Below are 24,476 nucleotides of genomic sequence, written 5' to 3'. Positions count from 1 at the left end.
AGGCGGGGCAGCCTCTGGGGAGAGCACATGTAGCAGGACCCAGAAGCCAAAGGATCAAGCTGGTTTAAGGAACTGAGACAAGAAGCCGGAGTCGGTGCAGAGGCAGCCAGGGCTCCCATGCTTTACACAACTTCTGTCCTTCCATTCTGAGTCTAATGGGAAGACACGAAATGTCTATAAAAAGGAAAGATTATTTGTGTATTTATTTATTTAGTATTTATTTATTGTAGTGTATTTTTTTTTTTTTTTACTGAATGTCTGTGAAGTGCCTGGGTGGCTCAGATGGTTAAGCGCCTGCCTTCTGCTCAAGTCATCATCCAGGGCCCTGGGATCGAGCCCCACGTCAAGCTCCCTTCGCAGCAGGAGCCTGCTTCTCCCTCTCCCTCTGCTCCTCCCCCTGTTTGTGCTCCCTTCTCTCTCTCCCTCTCAAATAAATTTTTAAAAGTCTTAAAAAAAACTCAAACATTTGAATATAAATACCGGGAGACGCACACAACCATATTAACCACAGAAGAATGTGTCATAACAAAAATTGACAACAATATATGTCCATCAACAGGTCAGTAAGTTGTGACATATTTATACAATGGACTAATAAATGGACAGCAGTGAAATGAAGAATCCCTACCTGCACAATGAAGTAATCATAGGAACCCTGAGCAAAACATTCTAAGCCAAGAGCACAGTGATTCCATTAAAGTTTAAAAACATGCAAAGGTGAAAAATATATTGTTCAGAAATGTATCAATAAACACAAAATCCAGGTTGGTAGTTATCTCAAGTGATGGGATGACAGAAGATCTAGGTAGGTACATGGGGGACTTCAGAGATTAATTACACATTTTTTCTATAACTGTGTGGTATGTATAGGAATGTTTGTATATTGTTTGTATCTTGCACCTACCTTAGCAGCGTTCTTTTATAGCTACTCACTGTTCAATAAAAAGTTAAAATGATGTATAGCTGCTGTGTTGAGAATGGACTAGAAGAACTGGGAAAACCAACTGGGAGGCTCTTGCATCAGGACAGGCAGGAAACAGTGAAGGTTTGGGCAGGATGGGGACAGTGAAGATGCAGACAAAAGGGGGAATCGAAGGTAGGCTTGACAGGCAGACTAAAAACTGTATTTGCATGTTCTGTCATTTAAAAGAAAATGTGATGTGAGTGTGTCAGGGCCACGTAATGGAATACAGGGAGGCCTCAGTGGTGGCTCTCCTGTCCATTTTGTAAAATGGTGGACATGTAACAACAATATTTTCTACAGCTATACTCCGTACCAGGCACTATTCTAGATATGCCGCACACTGCATTATTCTTCTAGTTTTATAAACGAGCAAACCAAAGCTTGAAAATATTTAGCAACTGGCTCAACATTGCTCAGCTCATAAATGACAGATTCATGAAATACATTCATGTCAGTTTCATTCCTTTCTCAAGTATGTACAGAGTCTGCACAGATGAATTCATATCACCCATTTAATGTAGCATCAAAATCTGGCGAGCTCGCATTAGATACACAAGGGCTCTATGTAAGCTTCAATAAGGTAAATATAACTGGATTTTGACATTCTAAGTCACAAAGGTCCTGGTTTACTGACGGGTAATCCTGCACTTGCGTAAGGGTCCGGCACCTGGTCCGTACTAAAACATGTCTGTTGAATGAACATAACTGACCTCTTTTTTGTACTCTTGAATTTGACAGAAACTTTTGAATGTGAAGAACTTTTCTCCTCAGTTGAAATGTCCTTCAAATCTTCACCTTAAAAAAAGGAAAGAGGTTTTTTTTTTTTTTTCTACAGTGAACAACAGACCCCAAATTTACCTGGTAACTTAGTGAGGTTTAACCTGCAACACTGTTTCATTTGTGAATCGTCACAGAACAACTTTCTTTCACACATTATCATGTAGCTACCTTATCAGACCCAAGTGGGAGCTACTTTCCTAAGAGGAGCAAAGAATGTACCTGCGTTGTCCAAAGTAATTTTTGACTTATTTGAAGCATACACCGACATACTTTTTTCTTCATTCTCTTCTAGCAACTTTTCTGTAAGTTTGTTCCAACATGAAAGCTTGAGGACATTCAGGTAACTACGTCCAAAGTGGTGTACATTGTGAACTAAATAGTAAGTGGGTCTTAATGGCGTGAAGGATTAGAAACACTATATACTTTCAAATAATGGATTCACTAAAACAATCACCAAACAGGTGCACTTCAGGCGGTTGTATCCATCTCCCTCCCACCCGTCGCCCAACTGTTTTGTCCAGGTCAAGCACACCGCAGAGGAACAGAGAGAGTGAAGGATTACTCACTCTTCCTTTTAGCTTATTTTCTATTTTTTAATGTTTATTTTCTTTATATTAAAATAATACAGGCTTCTAGTGGAACCTATCATTCTACAATTCTACCACACATAGGTTAACGAATAAATGTTGCTGCATTTCATTATGGTCCTTTATATAAATATGTAATATTTAAATACAATACTTTAAAATTTAAGCCCAAATCAAGATTTAAAGAGAGCTGGCTTCTCATCCTGTTTTTGTTTTTGTTTTTTTGGATAAAGCAACACATATTTATTTATTTCAGCCGCTTTCTAACACAGTTTTTTAAATTTATTTTTTAAAATTTCTTTTCAGTGCTCAGCCTGCTTTTTAAGCCTGTTTTCATGTCCTTCCATTGAAACATGACATTGTTGCACCATGGCTTATGAAGCCATTTTTCTATTGATGGAATTCAGATTTTTGCTGTTTTATAATAAATAATGTTGCTATAGAAGAAAACTCCTTGTGCATAAATCTCTACACTTCTGTGATTATTTATTTATAATGAATTCCTAGAATAAGAGATTCTAGGGCAGAATACATGGATTTTTTAAAAAAGATTTTATTTATTTATTTGACAGAGAGAGAACACAAGCAGGCAGAGAGAGAGGGGGAAGCAGGCTCCCTGCTGAGCAGAGGACCCTGAGATCATGACCTGAGCTGAAGGCAGAGACTTAACCCACTGAGCCACCCAGGCACCCCGACATAGATATTTTTGACATACACTGGCAGATGGCTCTCCAAGAAAGGCTGAATCAATTTATACCTCGAATAGCTTCTGTAAGTTTATATGTTAATACATTCTAGCTATTGATGTGTTTTCTCCATTCGAAAATCTCTTTGCTTATTAGATGAAAATTTTATGCTACTTTCAAATAAATGTTCTTCTCATTATCTGTAAGGTTAAACATTTTAAGAATTTTTTTTTTTTTAGATTTTATTTATTTATTTGACAGAGAGAGAGAGATCACAAGAAGGCGGAGAGTCAGGCAGAGAGAGAGAGAAGCAGGCTCCCTCTGAGCAAAGAGCCCGATGCGGGGCTCGATCCCAGGACTCTGAGATCACGATCTGAGCCGAAGGCAGCGGCTTAATCCACTGAGCCACCCAGGCGCCCCTTTCTTAAGAATTTTATTTGAGTTTTATTTATCAGAAATTTTAGTAGTTTGTAAGAAGACTCCTGGGACCCAGGTGGCTTTCACACACACCCCACCCATCCTTCTAGCCACTTGTTCCAACTGCCACAGACACAACTGGAACTCAACTGTTATTTACAAATGAGTGAGTTTTATGTTGTTGTACAGGATTCATGGATAAATTTTACTCTTAGAGGTATAGGGTCTCTCTTTGTGTCTAATTGTATGTTTATGTATGTGTATGGATATATATACCATGTATGGGTAACATTTTCCTGTATCTAGACAATATTGTCAAAATTAATTATAAAAGGTCTCTATTTAATTGGCTTAAGGAAAAATAATCTTTAATATCATGAATGAGCATATGAAACTAAAATTTAATTTTCTTTCATTTGCTAAAAGGACAAAGTTTTCTGAGACTATGTGAAGTTTTTCTTGACCTTTTAAGTCATCTGCCTAGAAAACAATGGTGTTTTGCCAAAATAATCTGAGATTCATGTTGTCTTTATCAGGTCTTTGATTAGTTAAGAAAACAGAGTCTTCTCTAGTATAAGAGCTAAGTTTTTTTACAATTATGTAACTTTTTCTATTTGCCTCAAGTCTTTGTCACTTTGGTTAAATTAGTAACTAAATAATGTTTCACAATGATATGATCCTCTTTAATCAAGAGAAACATAGTCTTAATAGAGTCTTAATAGACTCTATGAGCCCTTAATAGACTCTCAGAGCCCTGAGAAACAGAGTCTTAATAGAAAAATACACCAATATTTTCCTGAAATTCCATATTTTAGAAGTATATCATCGATTCAGTATCATGAAGACAGCTATGCTCACCACTATACCACCAACGCTGCACATCGATTCAGTATCATGAACACATTCAACTATATTTCCTCCTAAAAAGTTCTCCAGTGTCACTTTTCTTCAATTTGTCACTTTAATCTACCTGAGACTGATTTTATTTTTATGTGTAATGTGAGGTTATAAGCTCTTTTTTAAAACTACAGATAATTACTTGATCCAACATAATTTACTAAAATGTTTATTCTTATTGATCTGTTGTGCCACTTTTGTCATTTATCTTGTCTAAATCACCTGTTTTTCATGTCTTTTTCTTTGAGTTCAGATACTCCTTCTGAGGTCATTTTCCTTCTACCTGAAGTGCACACTGTAAAAGTTCCTTTAGTCATGGTCTGTTGTGGTAGACTCTCAAATCTTTTGTCTGAAAATCCAAGGGGTCTTTCTTTTATCATCATTTTAAAATGGAAGGCTAGATGGCTACCACTTCTGAATTAATACTTTTTTCTCAGCCTATTATACATTGTTTTCTGCCTTCCATTTTTTTTTTTTTTTTTTTTTTTTTTTTTTTTTGAAAAGTCTCTTGTCAATCTAGTTGGGATTCCTTAGTAAGTAATTAATCTCTCCTTTTTCTTTACTTTTCAAATGTATTCTTTTCTCTGGTGCTCAGTAGTTTCATGGCAGTAAATGTAGGTGGGTGCTTCATTTTATTGGTCTGGCTTGAGACTTGTTTCACCTTTTGTGCTGAGAATACCTGTATTTTACCAGTTCTGGAAAATTCTCACCCATTTACTTTTTGCATATAGCCTTCTCCTCATGACTTTTCTGGAACTCCAAACAAATGTATGTGAGAATTTCTCTGTCTCAATCTTCCCTGTCTTAGTGCCATCCTTTTTATATCCTGGTTTGCTCATTCCCTTTTCAGCATTAGAAAAAACTAAGTCAGTATTTGTCTTTCGCTCAGTTTTCCAATCAGTGACTACATGCATTGTTTTAGAAATTATGTTTGGTTATTTTTTGTACTGTTGAATAAACTTTGTTAATTTCTCAAAGTCCTCTTATATTTACATATATGTTATATAATGTATAACCTTACATATTAAATAAATGGTCCAAATGCTCCACCTGAAAGCCGGAGACCATCAGATGATAAAGAAGTGACAACCAAACATAGTCTGTCAACGGGAAAGGCACTTCAAATGCAAAAATGGAGACAGGTCAGAAGGGAAAGGATGGAAAGCAGGCACAGCAGATGTCATAAAGAAGCAGAAGTAACTGTGTTCATGTCAGGCAAAGTAGATTTTAGAGAAGGGGTAACTACCAGAGATAAATAATTAACTAAGGATTCAGTGCACCAAGGAGAGATAATAAGTATAAACGTATGCACCTAGTAACAGCTTCAGCATACACAAAAGGAAAACTTACAAAACTGAAAGGATACAGAGACAAATCACAATTGTAGTTGGGAGATTTTTTTGGAAAAGATTTTATTTATTTATTTGAGAGAGAGAAAGAGAGAGAGAGAGAGAGCACGAGAAGGGGAGGGTCAGAGGGAGAAGCAGACCCCCCACCAAGCAGAGAGCCCGATGTGGGACTTGATGCCAGGACTCCAGGCTCATGACCTGAGCCGAAGGCAGTCTCCCAACCCATTGAGCCACCCAGGCACCCCAAGGAGATTTTAATACTCCTTAACTGATAAAATGTGTAACAAGAGAATCTGAAAAGATATAGAAAATTTGAACAAAACTATCAACTAGACTAAGTTGATACCTATAGAGCATTTCATCCAAAAAAGGAAGAATACTTCTTGTTTTCAAGAGCACAGGAACATTCACCTAGATAGATAACTTCTGGGTATCACATAAGTCTCAATAAATATAAAGCACTAAAATTAGGCAAAGTATATTTTATAACAGGAAAAATTAAACTAGAAATTAATAACAATAACAAAAAGACACCTAGAAAGTCCCTAAATATTTGGAAATGAACTCCATGTTCCTAAACAACAACAAAGAATAAATCACAAAAGAAATTAGAAAATGCTTTGAGTATTGAAGAAATTTAATAATCTCAGTATGTGCAGAAAAAACAAAAAAAAACCCCAAAACACCAAAAAACAAAACAAAAAATACCCCACTATCCATGATAAAGAAAATCTCTTAGCAAACTACAAATAGTTAGAAACTTCATCAAATTGATAAAGGATGTCTAGGAAAGAATCCTATGGCAAAAATGATACTGAAATGGTACAAAATGAATGCTTTCTCCTTCAGATTGGGGGAAAAATGGTATGTCTGCTCTCAAAACATCTATGAACTTGATATTGGAGGTCCTACCCAGTATAATAAGACAAATACAAGAAATAAAATCCACACTGATTGGTAATACAGTACTCATGTCTTTATCAGTATAAAACATCAATTGTATTTCTATGTACCAGCAATAAACAATTGGAAATTAAGATTTTAAAACTTACATGAGAGTATTAAAAAATTAAATTCTTAATTCCTAGTGGAATTCTTAATACCCAGTTCAGTAAACTGAACCCTGGTCAAGATTCCCTGTTCCATTTATTGAGTAGCCTTCACAGGCCCCACTCTAATGGAAGAGGAACATGAAGATGCCTTGGCTTTCTGGATACCAGTATCACTCAGACCCTGTGTCTAACAGTTCTAAAAATCTTTGAGTATTCCTCTCTCCCTATTGTAAGTTACTCAAGTAAATGGCTGCAGTCTCCTTTGGAGAAGGAACAGTGTAATTATTTTTAGAAATACCTTCCATGGGGCACCTGGGTGGCTCAGTGGGTTAAAGCCTCTGCCTTCAGCTCAGGTCATGATCCCAGGGTCCTGGGATCAAGTCCCGCATTGAGCTCTCTGCTCAGCAGGAAGCCTGCTTCCTCCTCTCTCTCTCTGCCTGCCTCTCTGCCTACTTGTGATCTCTGTCTAATAAATAAGTAAAATCTTAAAAAAAAAAAAAGAAATACTTTCCATGATATTGTAGAAGGTCCCAGCCTCCTCTTTATCCAATGGGTTCTGGACCTAAAAGCTGGCTGGGGTTTGGAAATGAGCAGGGGATCATGACTTATTATTGAGGAAGCTACCCTCAGCCTCCTCATCACTTGTCTTTGACTTCTTCTCATGATACAAGCTGATGGTATCTCGTTGGCTGCTCATATATTTTGCCCATAGGGATGGTACATTCTACTAATAACTTAGCTTAATGTATTACTATCTAATACCTTTTATTACATACTACATCTTAATTTCTAATATCCGATCTAATAATTAACACTAATATCTATCTAATATCTAATCCTATCTAATATCTTAGATGGTAATATCTTACTATCTACCAATAACTTATCTTAACATCTTATTCTACTAATAACTTATCTTAATTACTCTTAATAACTCTGAGAATCATCTCTGCCTCCCCCACCCTAGCTTGGCTGAATTCTTCTGGTTTCTGGTGGTAAGGGCTACATTAGACCCTCCAGTGAGACTAGCTGAGTAATGGTCGCCTCTACTGTCAGCTCTAGTCTCCAGAGCCACCAGCACACGGTTTGGAGTACTGAGTCTGGAGGGGTTCAGGATTTGGGGTGATGTTTGCTCTGATGCCTCCACTCTGTCAGGGTTGGTCATTTAATATTCTCTAAAGCATGGTCACTCTGGTTACCAAGTCCTGGCCTGGAGCTTTCATTTCCCTTCAGCAGTAGGATGTAAGAATTCTCTTGGGAGACCTAGAAGGTCTCCCAAGAGGGGTTGCTAAACTATCTGTGATTACTGATTTGCTCATTTAACACTTATTTCTTCATATATATATATATATATATATATATATATATATATTCTTTTGTATATTTACTTCTTACATATTAAATATATTTTTATATATTTATTTATATATACTATAATACATATTTATTTATATATTATATATAATATATATATATTCTTGTTTATATATTTCCCCTCTCTCCCTACCTCCCTTCATGTGTGTGTATGTATCATAATCTGGAATACAGATTTCTAATATGTTCTCAGTAGGTCTTAATCTTTTTACTGCTTAAGAAAATTTTCACACTAAAAATTTGGGCTAATATATAAATAGCAGCTTGACTTTTTTTCATTTATATTTACATTATGTATCTTATTTTTACCCCTTATTCCAGTCATTTCATGTCTGTCCATCTTTGTAAATACCAGATTGAGATACAATTCATATAATATAGAATTCCCCCTTTAAAAAGGCACAATTCAGTGGTTTTTGGTATAATCGGAGTTGTCAGACATCACCACTATAATTTTAGAATGTTTTCATCACTCTAAAAAGAAACTCTACACCATTAGAAGAGCTGCCTATTTTCCTCCCTCCCCCAGCCTCTGGCAAGCACAGACTACGTGAGATTTGCTTATTCTGGACACTTCATATAAATGGAGTCATACAGTATGTGGTATTTGTAACTGGCTTCTCTCACTTAGCATAATGTTCTCAAGTTCATCCATGCTGTGCATCTCTCAATGCTTCATTCCTTTTTATGGCCTAATAACATACACTGGATAAACCACACTTTCTTTATCCATTTAACAGACATTTGGGTTGTTTCTACTTTTTGGCTATTAAGAATAATGGTGCCATATACATCTGTGTCCAACTTTTTGTGTGGACACATTTCCATTTCTTTTGGGTGTATTTTTTTAGGAGTGGAATTGCTGGGTCAAATGGCAATTATGTTTCACATATAGAGGACCTGACAAACTCTTTAACCAAAGTGGTTGCTCCACTTGTATCCTTTTGATTTAATGATGATACTTGTAGAGAAAGAGTTACTGTTTGTTTTAAAATTGAATCAGTTTCAAAAAAAGACTCTTGACTATAGAGAACAAACTGAAGGCTGATGGAGGGAGGTGGGTGGGGGAATGGGCTAGATGGATGATGGGGATTAAGGAGGGCACCTGTTGTGATGAACACTGGGGATGGTAAGTGATGAGTCACTGACTTCTATACCTGAAAGCAGTATTACACTATATGTTAAAATTAACCCAAATTTAAATAAAAACTTGAAATTAAAAAAAAAAACTACAAAAAAAAATGAAATCAGTTTCTATCTTTTTTTTTTTTTAAGATTATTTACTTATATATTTGACAGACAGAGATCACAAGCAGGCAGAGAGAGAGGAGGAGGCAGGCTCCCCACTGAGCAGAGAGCCCGATGCGGGGCTCGATATGGGGCTCCATCCCAGGACCCTGGGATCATGACCTGAGCCGAAGGCAGAAGTTTTAACCCCCCGAGCCACCCAGGCACCTCCAGTTTCTATCTTTTTTTTTTTTTTTTTTTTAATTTTTTATTTTTTATAAACATATATTTTTATCCCCTGGGGTACAGGTCTGTGAATCACCAGGCTTACACACTTCACAGCACTCACCAAATCACATACCCTCCCCAATGTCCATAATCCCACCCCCTTCTCCCAAACCCCCTCCCCCCGGCAACCTCAGTTTGTTTTGTGAGATCAAGAGTCACTTATGGTTTGTCTCCCTCCCAATCCCATCTTGTTTCATTTATTCTTCTTCTACCCACTTAAGCCCCCATGTTGCATCACCACTTCCTCATATCAGGGAGATCATATGATAGTTGTCTTTCTCTGCTTGACTTATTTCGCTAAGCATGATACGCTCTAGTTCCATCCATGTTGTTGCAAATGGCAAGACTTCATTTCTTTTGATGGCTGCATAGTATTCCATTGTGTATATATATACCACATCTTCTTGATCCATTCATCTGTTGATGGACATCTAGGTTCTTTCCATAGTTTGGCTATTGTGGACATTGCTGCTATAAACATTTGGGTGCATGTGTCCCTTTGGACCACTACATTTGTATCTTTAGGGTAAATACCCAATAGTGCAATTGCTGGGTCATAGGGCAGTTCTATTTTCAACATTTTGAGGAACCTCCATGCTGTTTTCCAGAGTGGCTGCACCAGCTTGCATTCCCACCAACAGTGTAGGAGGGTTCCCCTTTCTCCGCATCCTCGCCAGCATCTGTCATTTCCTGACTTGTTGATTTTAGCCATTCTGACTGGTGTGAGGTGATATCTCATTGTGGTTTTGATTTGTATTTCCCTGATGCCGAGTGATATGGAGCACTTTTTCATGTGTCTGTTCGCCATCTGGATATCTTCTTTGCAGAAATGTCTGTTCATGTCTTCTGCCCATTTCTTGATTGGATTATTTGTTCTTTGGGTGTTGAGTTTGCTAAGTTCTTTATAGATTCTGGACACTAGTCCTTTATATGATATGTCGTTTGCAAATATCTTCTCCCATTCTGTCAGTTGTCTTTTGATTTTGTTAACTGTTTCCTTTGCTGTGCAAAAGCTTTTGATCTTGATGAAATCCCAGTAGTTCATTTTTTCCCTTGCTTCCCTTGCCTTTTGCGTTGTTCCTAGGAAGATGTTGCTGCGGCAGAGGTCGAAGAGGTTGCTGCCCGTGTTCTCCTCAAGGATTTTGATGGATTCCTTTCGTACATTGAGGTCCTTCATCCATTTTGAGTCTATTTTTGTGTGTGGTGTAAGGAAATGGTCCAATTTCATTTTTCTGCATGTGGCTGTCCAATTTTCCCAGCACCATTTATTGAAAAGGCTGTCTTTTTTCCATTGGACATTCTTTCCTGCTTTGTCGAAGATTAGTTGACCATAGATTTGAGGGTCTATTTCTGGGCTCTCTATTCTGTTCCATTGATCTATGTGTCTGTTTTTGTGCCAGTACCATGCTGTCTTGATGATGACAGCTTTGTAATAGAGCTTGAAGTCCGGAATTGTGATGCCACCAACGTTGGCTTTCTTTTTCAATATCCCTTTGGCTATTCGAGGTCTTTTCTGGTTCCATATAAATTTTAGAATTATTTGTTCCATTTCTTTGAAAAAGATGGATGGTACTTTGATAGGAATTGCATTAAATGTGTAGATTGCTTTAGGTAGCATAGACATTTTCACAATATTTATTCTTCCAATCCAGGAGCATGGAACATTTTTCCATTTCTTTGTGTCTTCCTCAATTTCTTTCATGAGTACTTTATAGTTTTCTGAGTATAGATTCTGTGTCTCTTTGGTTAGGTTTATTCCTAGGTATCTTATGGTTTTGGGTGCAATTGTAAATGGGATTGACTCCTTAATATCTCTTTCTTCTGTCTTGCTGTTGGTGTAGAGAAATGCAACTGATTTCTGTGCATTGATTTTATATCCTGACACTTTACTGAATTCCTGTATAAGTTCTAGCAGTTTTGGAGTGGAGTCTTTTGGGTTTTCCACATATAGTATCATATCATCTGCGAAGAGTGATAATTTGACTTCTTCTTTGCCGATTTGGATGCCTTTAATTTCCTTTTGTTGTCTGATTGCTGAGGCTAGGACCTCTAGTACGATGTTGAATAGCAGTGGTGATAATGGACATCCCTGCCGTGTTCCTGACCTTAGCGGAAAAGCTTTCAGTTTTTCTCCATTGAGAATGATATTTGCGGTGGGTTTTTCATAGATGGCTTTGATGATATTGAGGTATGTGCCCTCTATCCCTACACTTTGAAGAGTTTTGATCAGGAAGGGATGTTGTACTTTGTCAAATGCTTTTTCAGCATCTATTGAGAGTATCATATGGTTCTTGTTCTTTCTTTTATTGATGTGTTGTATCACATTGACTGATTTGCGGATGTTGAACCAACCTTGCAGCCCTGGAATAAATCCCACTTGGTCGTGGTGAATAATCTTTTTAATGTACTGTTGAATCCTATTGGCTAGTATTTTGTTGAGTATTTTCGCATCTGTGTTCATCAAGGATATCGGTCTATAGCTCTCTTTTTTGGTGGGATCCTTGTCTGGTTTTGGGATCAAGGTGATGCTGGCCTCATAAAATGAGTTTGGAAGTTTTCCTTCCATTTCTATTTTTTGGAACAGTTTCAGGAGAATAGGAATTAGTTCTTCTTTAAATGTTTGGTAGAATTCCCCCGGGAAGCCGTCTGGCCCTGGGCTTTTGTTTGTTTGGAGATTTTTAATGACTGTTTCAATCTCCTTACTGGTTATGGGTCTGTTCAGGCTTTCTATTTCTTCCTGGTTCAGTTGTGGTAGTTTATATGTTTCTAGGAATGCATCCATTTCTTCCAGATTGTCAAATTTATTGCCGTAGAGTTGCTCATAGTATGTTCTTATAATAGTTTGTATTTCTTTGGTGTTAGTTGTGATCTCTCCTCTTTCATTCATGATTTTATTTATTTGGGTCCTTTCTCTTTTCTTTTTGATAAGTCGGGCCAGGGGTTTATCAATTTTATTAATTCTTTCAAAGAACCAGCTCCTAGTTTCGTTGATTTGTTCTATTGTTTTTTGGGTTTCTATTTCATTGATTTCTGCTCTGATCTTTATGATTTCTCTTCTCCTGCTGGGCTTAGGGTTTCTTTCTTGTTCTTTCTCCAGCTCCTTTAGGTGTAGGGTTAGGTTGTGTACCTGAGACCTTTCTTGTTTCTTGTGAAAGGCTTGTACCGCTATATATTTTCCTCTCAGGACTGCCTTTGTTGTGTCCCACAGATTTTGAACCGTTGTATTTTCATTATCATTTGTTTCCATGATTTTTTTCAATTCTTCTTTAATTTCCCGGTTGACCCATTCATTCTTTAGAAGGATACTGTTTAGTCTCCATGTATTTGGGTTCTTTCCAAACTTCCTTTTGTGGTTGAGTTCTAGCTTTAGAGCATTGTGGTCTGAAAATATGCAGGGAATGATCCCAATCTTTTGATACCGGTTGAGTCCTGATTTAGGACCGAGGATGTGATCTATTCTGGAGAATGTTCCATGTGCACTAGAGAAGAATGTGTATTCTGTTGCTTTGGGATGAAATATTCTGAATATATCTGTGATGTCCATCTGGTCCAGTATGTCATTTAAGGCCTTTATTTCCTTGCTGATCTTTTGCTTGGATGACCTGTCCATTTCAGTGAGGGGAGTATTAAAGTCCCCTACTATTATTGTATTATTGTTGATGTGTTTCTTTGATTTTGTTATTAATTGGTTTATATAGTTGGCTGCTCCCATATTGGGGGCATAGATATTTAAAATTGTTAAATCTTCTTGTTGGACAGACCCTTTGAGTATGATATAGTGTCCTTCCTCATCTCTTATTATAGTCTTTGGCTTAAAATCTAATTGATCTGATATAAGGATTGCCACTCCTGCTTTCTTCTGATGTCCATTAGCATGGTAAATTCTTTTCCACCCCCTCACTTTAAATCTGGAGGTGTCTTCGGGCTTAAAATGTGTTTCTTGGAGGCAACATATAGATGGGTTTTGTTTTTTTTATCCATTCTGATACCCTGTGTCTTTTGACAGGGGCATTTAGCCCATTCACATTCAGGGTAAACTATTGAGAGATATGAATTTAGTGCCATTGTATTGCCTGTAAGGTGATTGTTACTGTATATGGTCTCTGTTCCTTTCTGATCTACCACTTGTAGGCTCTCTCTTTGCTTAGAGGACCCCTTTCAAGATTTCCTGTAGAGCCGGTTTGGTATTTGCAAATTCTTTCAGTTGTTGTTTGTCCTGGAAGCTTTTAATCTCTCCTTCTATTTTCAATGATAGCCTAGCTGGATATAGTATTCTTGGCTGCATGTTTTTCTCGTTTAGTGCTCTGAAAATATCATGCCAGCTCTTTTCTGGCCTGCCAGGTCTCTGTGGATAAGTCAGCTGCCAATCTAATATTTTTACCATTGTATGTTACAGACTTCTTTTCCCGGGCTGCTTTCAGGATTTTCTCTTTGTCATTGAGACTTGTAAATTTTACTATTAGGTGACGGGGTGTGGGCCTATTCTTATTGATTTTGAGCGGCATTCTCTGAACTTCCTGAATTTTGATGCTCGTTCCCTTTGCCATATTGGGGAAATTCTCCCCAATAATTCTCTCCAGTATACCTTCTGCTCCCCTCTCACTTTCTTCTTCTTCTGGAATCCCAATTATTCTAATGTTGTTTCGTCTTATGGTGTCACTTATCTCTCGAATTCTCCCCTCGTGGTCCAGTAGCTGTTTGTCCCTCTTTTGCTCAGCTTCTTTATTCTCTGTCATTTGGTCTTCTATATCACTAATTCTTTCTTCTGCCTCATTTATCCTAGCAGTTAGAGCCTCCATTTTTGATTGCACCTCATTAATAGCTTTTTTGATTTCACCTTGGTTAGATTTTAGTTCTTTTATTTCTCCAGAAAGGGCTTTTATATCTCTCGAGAGGGTTTCTCTAATATCTTCCATGCCTTTTTGGAGCCCGGCTAGAACCTTGAGAATTGTCATTCTGAACTCTAGATCTGACATATTACCGATGTCTGTATTGATTAGGTCCCTAGCCTTCGGTACTGCCTCTTGTTCTTTTTTTTGTGTTGAATTTTTACGTCTTGTCATTTTGTCCAGATAAGAGTAAATGAAGTGGCAAGTAAAATACTATAAGGGTGGCAACAACCCCAGGAAAATATGCTTTAACCAAATTAGAAGAGATCCAAAACCGTGAGTGGGGAGAAAGGGGATAAAAAGAGGTTCAAAAAGGAAGAAAGAAAAAAAAAAAAAACAAAAAGAAAAGAAAAAGAAAAAAAAAAGAAAAGAAAAGAATTTTTAAAAAAAGAAAACACCTAAGAAAAATGTAAAAAAAAATATATATATATTAGATAAACTAGTAAAAAATCGTTAAAAAAGAAAAAGGTAACAGTTAAAAAAAATTTTACCCGAAGGCGAGAAAGAAAAGAAAAAAAAAAAATGAAAAAGAAAAAATTAAATTAACTGCAAGACTAAAAAAAATCACAGGAAAAAAGCCATGAGTTCCGTGCTTGGCTTTCTCCTCCTCTGGAATTCTGCTGCTCTCCTTGGTATTGAAACCGCACTCCTTGGTAGGTGAACTTGGTCTTGGCTGGATTTCTTGTTGATCTTCTGGGGGAGGGGCCTGTTGTAGTGATTCTCAAGTGTCTTTGCCCCAGGCGGAATTACACCGCCCTTACCCGGGGCCGGGGTGAGTAATCCGCTCGGGTTTGCTTTCAGGAGCTTTTGTTCCCTGAGCGCTTTCCGTAGAGTTCCAGAGGACGGGAATACAAATGGCGGCCTCCTGGTCTCCGGCCCGGAGGAGCCGAGAGCCCAGGGCCCCACTCCTCAGTGCGCCCTCACAGAACAGCGCCCAGTTACTCCCGTCTGTCTGACCTCCGGCCGTGCTCCGAGCTCACCGAGCCTGCGACCGGTTCAAGGTAACCCCGAGCTGCGAGCTTACTGTCAGCTCTGTCTCTGTAGCCGGCTTTCCCGTTCCAATACCCGCAAGCTCTGCGACACTCAGACACCCCCGATCCTTCTGTGACCCTGCAGGACCTGAGGCCACGCTGACCCCGCGTGGGCTTCGCCCCGGTTTAGCCTCTGGAGCGATGTCCCTCAGCGGAACAGACTTTTAAAAGTCCTGATTTTGTGCGCGGTTGCTCCGCCGCTTGCCGGGAGCCGGCCCCTTCCCCCCGGGGTCTATCTTCCCGTCGCTTTGGATTCACTTCTCCGCCAGTCCTACCTTTCAGAAAGTGGTTGTTTTTCTGTTTCCAGAATTGCTGTTCTTCTTCTCTTCGATCTGCCGATGGATTTTCAGGTGTTTGCAATCTTTAGATAAGCTATCTAGCTGATCTCCGGCTAGCTGAAGCAGTCTCAGCTTGCTACTTCTCCGCCATCTTGACTCCTCCTCTCAGTTTCTATCTTTTAATTGAGAGAGTTTAACTCACATCATTGTAATTATTATTAAAGTTGGATCAATTTTTTTTGTTATTCAAATTTCTTTCTTTTGGTTTCCTTTACCCTCTATAGTAAAGAATAAATATTCCTTTGCACATTTAAAGCTATGGACTCTATTTTTTTTTTTTAAAGATTTATTTATTTACTTTCAGGGAGAGAAAGGGGAAGAGGGAGAACGACTGTGGGGTTGGGCAGAGAGAATCTCAGGTGGACTGCCCTGCCAAGCACGGAGGCCCACTCAGGGCTCCATCTCACAACCCCAAGATCACAGCCTGAGCCGAAACCAAGAGTAGGATGCCCAACCGACTGACGCCCCCCTGACGCCCCTCTATGGATTTTAGTATTACTCTGAGGCTTACCCCTAACACATTAAGATGACACTTATGTTTATTTTTTTTCTCCATCACTGTTTAAACTTCACTTCTGTTTTTTTTTTTTTCCCTCAAACAATGCAGGTAATCATTCTCTTTCAGCTTTCTTTGACCTGACACCTCCCCCTCCTCCTTCCCTCCCCTTTACGCTTAAAGTTTCTAAGCTTTTGTTCTAGATTTTTATGTTAATTTTTTAAAAGATTTTATTTATTTATCTGACAGAGATCACAATATGCAGAGAGGCAGGCAGAGAGGCAGGCAGAGAGAGGAGGAAGCAGGCTTCATGCTGAGCAGAGAGCCTGATGTGGGGCTGGATCCCAGGACCCTGGGACCATGACCTGAGCCAAAGGCAGAGGCTTTAACCCATTGAGCTGCCCAGGCGCCCCTATGTTAATTCTTCTGAGAAGTGTTCTTTGCTTATTTTGGTTGCATTGAGTTTTACTAAATTATTTATCACATCTAACTTCCGTAGCTCATATAATTCTCCTTGATTCATTTCTTGCAGTACTGGATTACTCCAAAAGTCTCTTGTGTTAAACTTTTTCAGGCTTTGCATATCTGAGAATGTGTTTATTATGTTTTTATTTTTTAAAAAATATTTTATTTATTTATTTGACAGAGAGAGAGATCACAAGTAGGCAGAGAGACAGGCAGAGACAGAGGGGGAAGCAGGCTCCCTGCTGAGCAGAGAGCCTGATGTGGGGCTCGATCCCAGGACCCTGAGATCATGACCTGAGCCGAAGGCAGCGGCTAACCCACTGAGCCACCCAGGTGCCCTGAGAATGTGTTTAATTAGCTAAATATAAAATGCTTTGAAGATTAGACATCAGTTTTTCCCTTAATCCATATTGCTGTTGAGAAACCTTGTGTTAAACTGTTTTATAATCCTGTTAGCTTTTTCCTCTCTGAAATTTCTTAGAATCTCCCTTTAATCTTAGATAGTCTTAAACCACAACAAATTGTGTCTTTGCTGAAACACCATGCATGAGGCTCAGGTGCCCAGAGTCTGCCTTAGAATGAGGCTAGAGCGGGAGAAGCTGGAGATCATCCCTGTTCCCACTGTGAGTCTTACACCACCTAACAGGGAGTGTGGGGGAGCACAGAGACTTTGAAATCTGTGGTGCACTGAAGGGAACTTAAGCAACAATAAAAGCTAAGTCCCAGTCCAGACAGACTCAATCCTCCCCAGCATTACCTCAACGATCTGGGAGAAGAACAGGTGTAACCATTTCCATATACCTGTCTCTACTCTTCCTTTCCCGACAATATCGGGCATTCAATAAAACATCATGAGACACAAAAATGAGCATGAAAGAGAGTCCTGTCGCCAGGATACAAAGCAGTCAACAGAACAGATCCAGACATGGCTCAGGCATCAGGGATTTAAAACAACTACAATTGAACTGTTAAAACATCAGACGTAAACTGAACAGAGAATTTCAGCAGACCACTGAGCACTATAAAGGGAGTCAAACAGAAATGTGAGAAATAGAAAGAGATGAGATGAGAATTCTTCCAATGGGCTTATCCAGCGGCCCACATGCCGCAAAGAATCAGTGACTTGGATTATAAATCAACAAAAGTTATTCAAACTGAAATACAAAGGAAAAAAGAACAAACCAAAAGATGAGAGCATCCAAGAACTGGGGGGCAGTATATCAATAAAACACTTCAAGGTGTGGGTTTTTATTTTCCCAACCTAGTTAATATTCCAAGCTCCTATTCAATCTTAGGTCTTACATTTTGTCAAATTCTAGAACACCTTGGTAATTATTTCTTGAAATATTTCCACCCTTCTATTTATTTCAAAAACTTCTTTCTGGAGGTTCTGTTACATGCATGGTAAACTTTCGACTTTTATTCATCTTTCAACTAAAGACGCACCCTCACACACACATAAACATATACATATGCATATATTGTGTAAGTGACTGTACTTTTAGTTAGTTCTATAGAAGTGCACACAGACACAGACCCCTTGTGCTGCTGTAATTCGAGAGAGCCCCTGGACTGAGCCGTGACCCAGCTAAACATGTCAGCATTTAACTTGTTTATTACGTTCCTTCTCTTAACTCCTTCTTGCTCTGTTTCTAGTACTCCCATTTCCCTGGCTTATGCTTCCAGTGAATTCAGAACTGTGTATCCGGGGAGGAAGTAGACACTCTTCAAGGCAAGAAAGCTGTGTGCTAACAACTTGTATCCCCACTGACACTGTTCCTTTTCAAGTTCAGTCTCTTTCTCTTAATCACTTAGACTTTAAGATGCGAAGGGGACTGGCAGTGGGAAGAAACATGCTTGTAGCTGCTCCTTGACCTAGTCAGGGGTCACTGCCGACACGCTATGTTGCTGCAGCCTCCAGCTGGACTGTGGCGTGCTGACTGGCAAAGGCAAGGCCGATGGTCCACTCAGAGCCCTGAGAAGGGGAGAAACCTAAGCTAAATATTCCCCCCATCATCGTATCCAGCTCTCTTCCACTCAAGACTACTGCTCCTCCAACTGGGACCTTAAGCATCCTGTCACCCAAGGATTTCTCACAATGTCTGTTAGTTTGATGGATCCCAAACTGGGTTTTGGAGGCCAAGCTGGGAGCCTGTGCCAATTACCTGTCCCACTGGAAGCCAGGCAGAACCAGGGTCTGAAGGTTGGGGGTCCAGAATCCAGAGACCTCATCTGTACCCATAATGCTACACTAGTTTCTGAGTCTTTTGCTCTCACCTCACACTACTTTCGACGCTTGCTACTTTCCACAATGACAGTTTACACCTAGGATTCTGGACACATTTCCCCCACTATCTCTGTCTCTAAGAATCTCATATTAAAATCATTCTTCCCTAATAAAGACCCTCTCAGGATTCCTTATACTCATTTTTCCCGTAACCCTTCAACATAGGATATTACCTTACTGACATGCTCCTTTATAAATGATTTGTTCCACATGCATGTCTGCTGCTGACTCAAACAGACTAAAAATTCCTGGTCTACCTTTCTTTGTTTCCTTTTATAAAACTCAATAGAAGGTGATGAGTAACTGGCACTGATGAGTGAGATACAAGACCACTAACACAAGGGGGAAAAACTCACATTTTCCAAAGCCTCCATTTTTACCCATGAAGTCGAAGAAAGCATCAAGAATTCTGCACAGAGTCATAACGGTCATTACGTCCTGGACAGGAAATGGCTGACATTTCTGATGCTTCTTCATAAACTGTAGTCCGTCTGCTACACTATTTTTAATCATGAATTCAAGACAACTCACTCCTGTTTGACTCATAATTTTGGAAGTTTTCAAAAGCCATGACTTCATATAAGGCTCCCATCCCAGATCAACAGGATCCTAACAATATAAAGCACAAGATAATTTTATGTAAATAAGAAAAATACAGTGTCTATCGTCTTTCTAACCGTCTCTACGTCACCACTGCCCTGGTACAATATGGTTCAGAATCCTCATTCATCAAAGTGCAACTGATCAACACAGCTGAAGAATGACCTGTGTCAACCATAAGAGACTCTTCATCTAAGGAAACACACCGAGGGTTGCTGGAGGCGAGGGAGGGGAAGGATGGGGTCACTGGGTGACGGGCATTAAGGGGGGCATGTGATGGAATGAGCACTGATGAATCACTGACTTCTACCTCTGAAACCAGTAATACATTATATGTTAATAACTTGGATTTAAATTAAAAAAAATAGAATGACCTGTCTCTGATTTGTACTTTGTAACCATGGTCTTCCAAGACTAGAAGCAACTGGAGGATTACGTGAAGGAGGAGTGCTGAGGTTATATGTCCGCAGGGAGGGGAAAGGCAGCTTAGCTTTGCTCTGGGGAGGTTAAGTCGGTCAGAACCCAGGGCTAGTCACGCTACTAATGCATTTCCGGAGAGAAGAAACCTAGTCTCTCTTGAGTCTTCCGTCCTCCTCTCCTAGGTACTGGGTTCCACGAGTCCTAAGGGTCATCGAGTGAAAAGGGTTCAGGGTAGTGGCTCCTCTCCGGAAAAGCAGCCCTGCCTGCAGCCTGTCCTATCTGGTGCAGGGGACATCCCATCACAGCCTAAGTCCACTCAGACTCACTTCTGGGTTAGGAGGCTTCAGAGGACAAAGAACTGAACTATTGCCCTCACCCTTGGTAATCCAGGGGTAAGGCTAAACCAGTCACCAAAAATGTTGCAGATTGTGACTAAACTATACATTTTTTTTCTGGGATTTGTTTCTGGAAACCCACCATATAGACCATTGCGCATCGGCTGACAGTAGCAGGACTGGCCTGAGAGAGACTGTCCACCTCAAAAATCACTCGTATTTTATCATTTAAGGCAATTCTCTCACTGTTTCCCAGGCATAATGTTCTAGTATCATCCAGCATGGAGTTGAGATTTTCTACCCAGAAAGTATCCACTGGCCCGTCTAAAACAATCCACTGCCAGTCGTACCCTGCAGAGAAACAGATTCATGAGGTAACTGAGGATCACCTCAGACTTTTTTTTTACAAGCTTGCAAATTTTGTATTTTGTTTGGGAAACGATATCCTAGAAAACATTAGACTGAATACATTACTATGCAGACTCTAATATTTATTAAATAAAAATAGCTACCCACACTACATACTTAGTAATTCTTTAAACATTGTTTTAGTGTTTTTAGATTACTGCATTGTGTAATTAGCCCTTAAATTCTGGATCAGAGAAAGATCCCAGATGTCTCTTTTCCATAATATATGGGCTGTGTGTTCCCCCTTCCACCCGAACACTGTTTGGACATGCCACCTCTGGGAAATAAGAAAGGCAAGCAGATGTCCTTCAAAGGAAGAATCAAACAGATTTCAGAGTAGTTCACATGTGACCCCACTGACTCCATTGTCCATAGCTACAGGCCCTACCTGCTCCACAGTTCTAGAAAACCCACTGGACAAGCTAAGGGAGGAGTGTGGGAGTCACTGTGGAGGCAGAAAATAGTGAGCCATGGGAAGGACATGAGAGGCCAGCAGAAAAGGGAGGGGAGCCAAGGCGCAGATGGCTGGACCTGCTGAAGTACCTGCCTCGGGGCCCATCTTCATACCCTGGAAGGGGGTTTGCTGTGCCTAAGGACTATGCTCTCCAACCTGAACATGAGGTAGGGTCACACAACCATTGAGGAAAAGCAGAAGCAGCAGCAGAAGCCTCCTTTAGTGCGAATGTGTAGCTAGAGGGTCAGCCCTGAGCCGTGAAAGCCCTGGGGGGCTCCACCAGCACCCTGACGCTCTCTGTCCCCCCGCACACCGCCAAGTGCCGGGTGTGCAATCCTTTCTAGAGGAGGATGTTTGGGTGGTAGGACTTGGCCTGGGAACAGGCAGAGTCCCTTGAGTCCCACTTCAGAGGCAACGCTACTGCAGGGTTCCACACAATAGTACTTCTACCTTTAATATCTACTTGGTTCTTGTGAGATATTAATGTGCATTTATAAACTGAAAGGGTTAGACCAGACCTGCTGCTTTTATAGTATAATTATAGATGAATGCCCCATAGTATGTGGTAACGCTACACAAATTCTATATAAACAAATGAGGAAAAAATACATAGTACAACAACAAAATATCACAAATTAAAAATGCTTTTAAAGATAGAAATAAAGCTCATTTAGTTCAGTTCATCTATTTTAATCAATCACTTTATTGAATCTAATAATAACACTTACTCTGATTTTCCGGAATGTTAACATCTTTTCCCACCTCCATTTCAAATATATTAATGTCAGTATCTGCTGCATCAGAGAAATCAAGTTTGAAAACCTAAAATATGTAATCAGTAATATTAACTTGCTTAATCACACTTTCCAATTCCAATGCACTATATATCCATATGTTCTCTTGAGTATAAACATGGGAAAGGCAGAAGGTTCTGGCCCTGGAAGACCTCCATGTAACCAGTGCAGTGTGGCACAGGCCGTTTTCTTTTAGAGAATTCTTTTAGTTTTTTCCCCAGCACAGTTAGTACATGCTTGTGGAACATTAAAATAATACCATAAAACACAAAAAAGAAAGCAGATGTTCTCTGAATTTCCACCATCTCTAAAGAATCAGTGTGGGCATTCTGGTGCATATTTTCCCCCTCCTTCATAGTAGTTTTAAAATTTTAGGGTACAGAAGACTTAACTTTAGGATCAGCTAAACCGCAGACTCTAACAGAATCCTTGGAGATTCTGACTGAACGGGTTGGCAGTGGAGGCCAGGAAGCCCCATCTGTAATGACATTCCCCAGGTGACACAAATACAGGCTGTTCTCACACTAATCCCAAGAAATTCTGATCTACGCATACAGTTAAGTCTTAATTATCTGGAGGACTTTATTATTTATCTCCTCAGCAGATCTGAGTCCCATATCATCAGCTGAGTAGCACTGGCTCTCTCTGCCCGCAAGACGAGGGGAAGCCCACCAAACATGGGAGCCATGCCCTGGGCGCAGAGGGGCTCAACAGAACAGAGAGAGACAAAGACTGTACATAGGAGTGAGCCGCACGTCTCAGCCAGGGCCTCGCGGCCCAACACACAGTAACCGGCCACTTCTAGTTCTCAAGGCTCATGGGGAGAGGACCAAGTACAAGGTTATTTTGAATGACTATTTCTATTGTAGAAGTCTGCATTTACCAGTCCCGCACATAAGTCATTATGCTCTACTGCTTTTCTTTCCCTCGGTTTTTAAAAAATGTGGGATTGTGGGTCAAATATTATCTGGATTTTAATCTTTAATAAATTCTACTGGATCTCTTTTTCAAAGTCTGTGACAATAATACTTCCACAGGGGCGCCTGGGTGGCTCAGTGGGTTAAAGCCTCTGCCTTTGGCTCAGGTCATGGTCCCAAGGTCATGGTCCCAGGTTGTGGGATCAAGCCCCGCATTGGGCTTTCTGCTCAGCAGGGAGCCTGCTTCCTTCTCTCTCTGCCTGCCTTTCTGCCTACTTGTGATCACATCTGTCAAATAAATAAATAAAATCTTAAAAAAAAATACTTCCACCATTAAGATGTAGGAATGTTTGTTTCTCCATATCTTCGTGAACACGCAATGTTTTAGTTATGCATATTCTTATGTTTTGAAAACTTGAGAAAAACTGTGCTGCTCTCATTGTTATGATTTTTAGTTTTTGACTAAGACTTAGGCTAAGCGTCTTTCCTCTGTCGATAATTTTCATGTGCTCCAACAACGTTCTACTCTTAGCCCGCCTGGTTCCCCTAGTTGTTCCATTCCTTCTTGTTTGCGTCTGTTTTTACAGCCCTCATCTACAGCAGGGCCACTAATTCCTCTAAGATGCTAGAAAAATTTTCTTCCAGACTACGGTTTGCTTTAATGATGTTTATTGTAACTCTTAGAAAAAAAAAAACAAACCATTTTTTTGTATTTACAGAAAAAAATTTTTATCTTCTGTTTATGATTTTTGGGTTCCCAGCTTTAGTTAAGGTCTTCCCAACTCTAAAAATATGCCCCTAAATATTATGTTTTTATAATTTTATTTTTATATTTAGTTGGCTATTTCATCTGGAATTTTCTTTCTTTATTAAAAATTTATTTGACAGAGAGAGAGAGAGAGAGAAAGCGCATATGAACGGGGGGAGGAGCAGAGGGAGAGGAGAAGCAGGCTCCCCACTGAGCAGGGAGCTAGATGCAGGGGCTTGGTCCCAGGACCCTGAGATCATGACCTGAGCTGAAGGCAGATGCTTAACTGACTGAGCCACTCAGGCACCCCTGTAATTTTATTTCTGGGTAGGGAATGAGGTAAGTGTCTTTCTACATTTTTCACATCAGAAAACAGAAAACTATATAAACAGTGAATTCAGTAAAGAATGCTTTTCCTGCTGATTAGAAATATTACTTCAGTTGTATATTAAATTCACATACGTCGGAATGTATTTCTGGACTCTGTCTGGTTCCCTTTCTGTGTTAGTACATTCCAGGGTTTTTATTCAGGTTTTGGAGAGTGTTATCTTTTTATATCTTTTCCTGAAATATACCCAGCACTCAACATTGCACTAGTCTCAGGCATGCAATATAATGAATATTTGTATAGATTGTGAAATGATCGCCACAGTAAGTCTACTTAACATCTATC

At 39.5% G+C, this 24,476-nt stretch overlaps 1 protein-coding gene across 1 annotated transcript in view; it reads right to left on the bottom strand.

Annotated features, from left to right (window-relative positions):
• DNAH14 (dynein axonemal heavy chain 14) overlaps positions 1 to 24,476 on the bottom strand; it is a 333,925-nt gene that overhangs the window by 138,866 nt on the left and 170,583 nt on the right. Inside the window, exons 39-42 of the mRNA XM_045069521.1 lie at positions 22,073 to 22,166; positions 20,625 to 20,833; positions 19,484 to 19,736; positions 1,675 to 1,759 (exon numbers count right to left, since the gene is read on the bottom strand). Of these exons, the coding sequence (XP_044925456.1) occupies positions 1,675 to 1,759; positions 19,484 to 19,736; positions 20,625 to 20,833; positions 22,073 to 22,166 (641 nt within the window). The remainder of the gene's footprint in view (positions 1 to 1,674; positions 1,760 to 19,483; positions 19,737 to 20,624; positions 20,834 to 22,072; positions 22,167 to 24,476) is intronic.

This window comes from Mustela putorius, unplaced genomic scaffold, assembly GCF_011764305.1.
Source record: "Mustela putorius furo isolate JIRA1106 unplaced genomic scaffold, ASM1176430v1.1 tig00003942_pilon_pilon_pilon, whole genome shotgun sequence".
NCBI lineage: Eukaryota > Metazoa > Chordata > Mammalia > Carnivora > Mustelidae > Mustela > Mustela putorius.
This window is presented reverse-complemented; position numbering and strand designations above follow the sequence as displayed.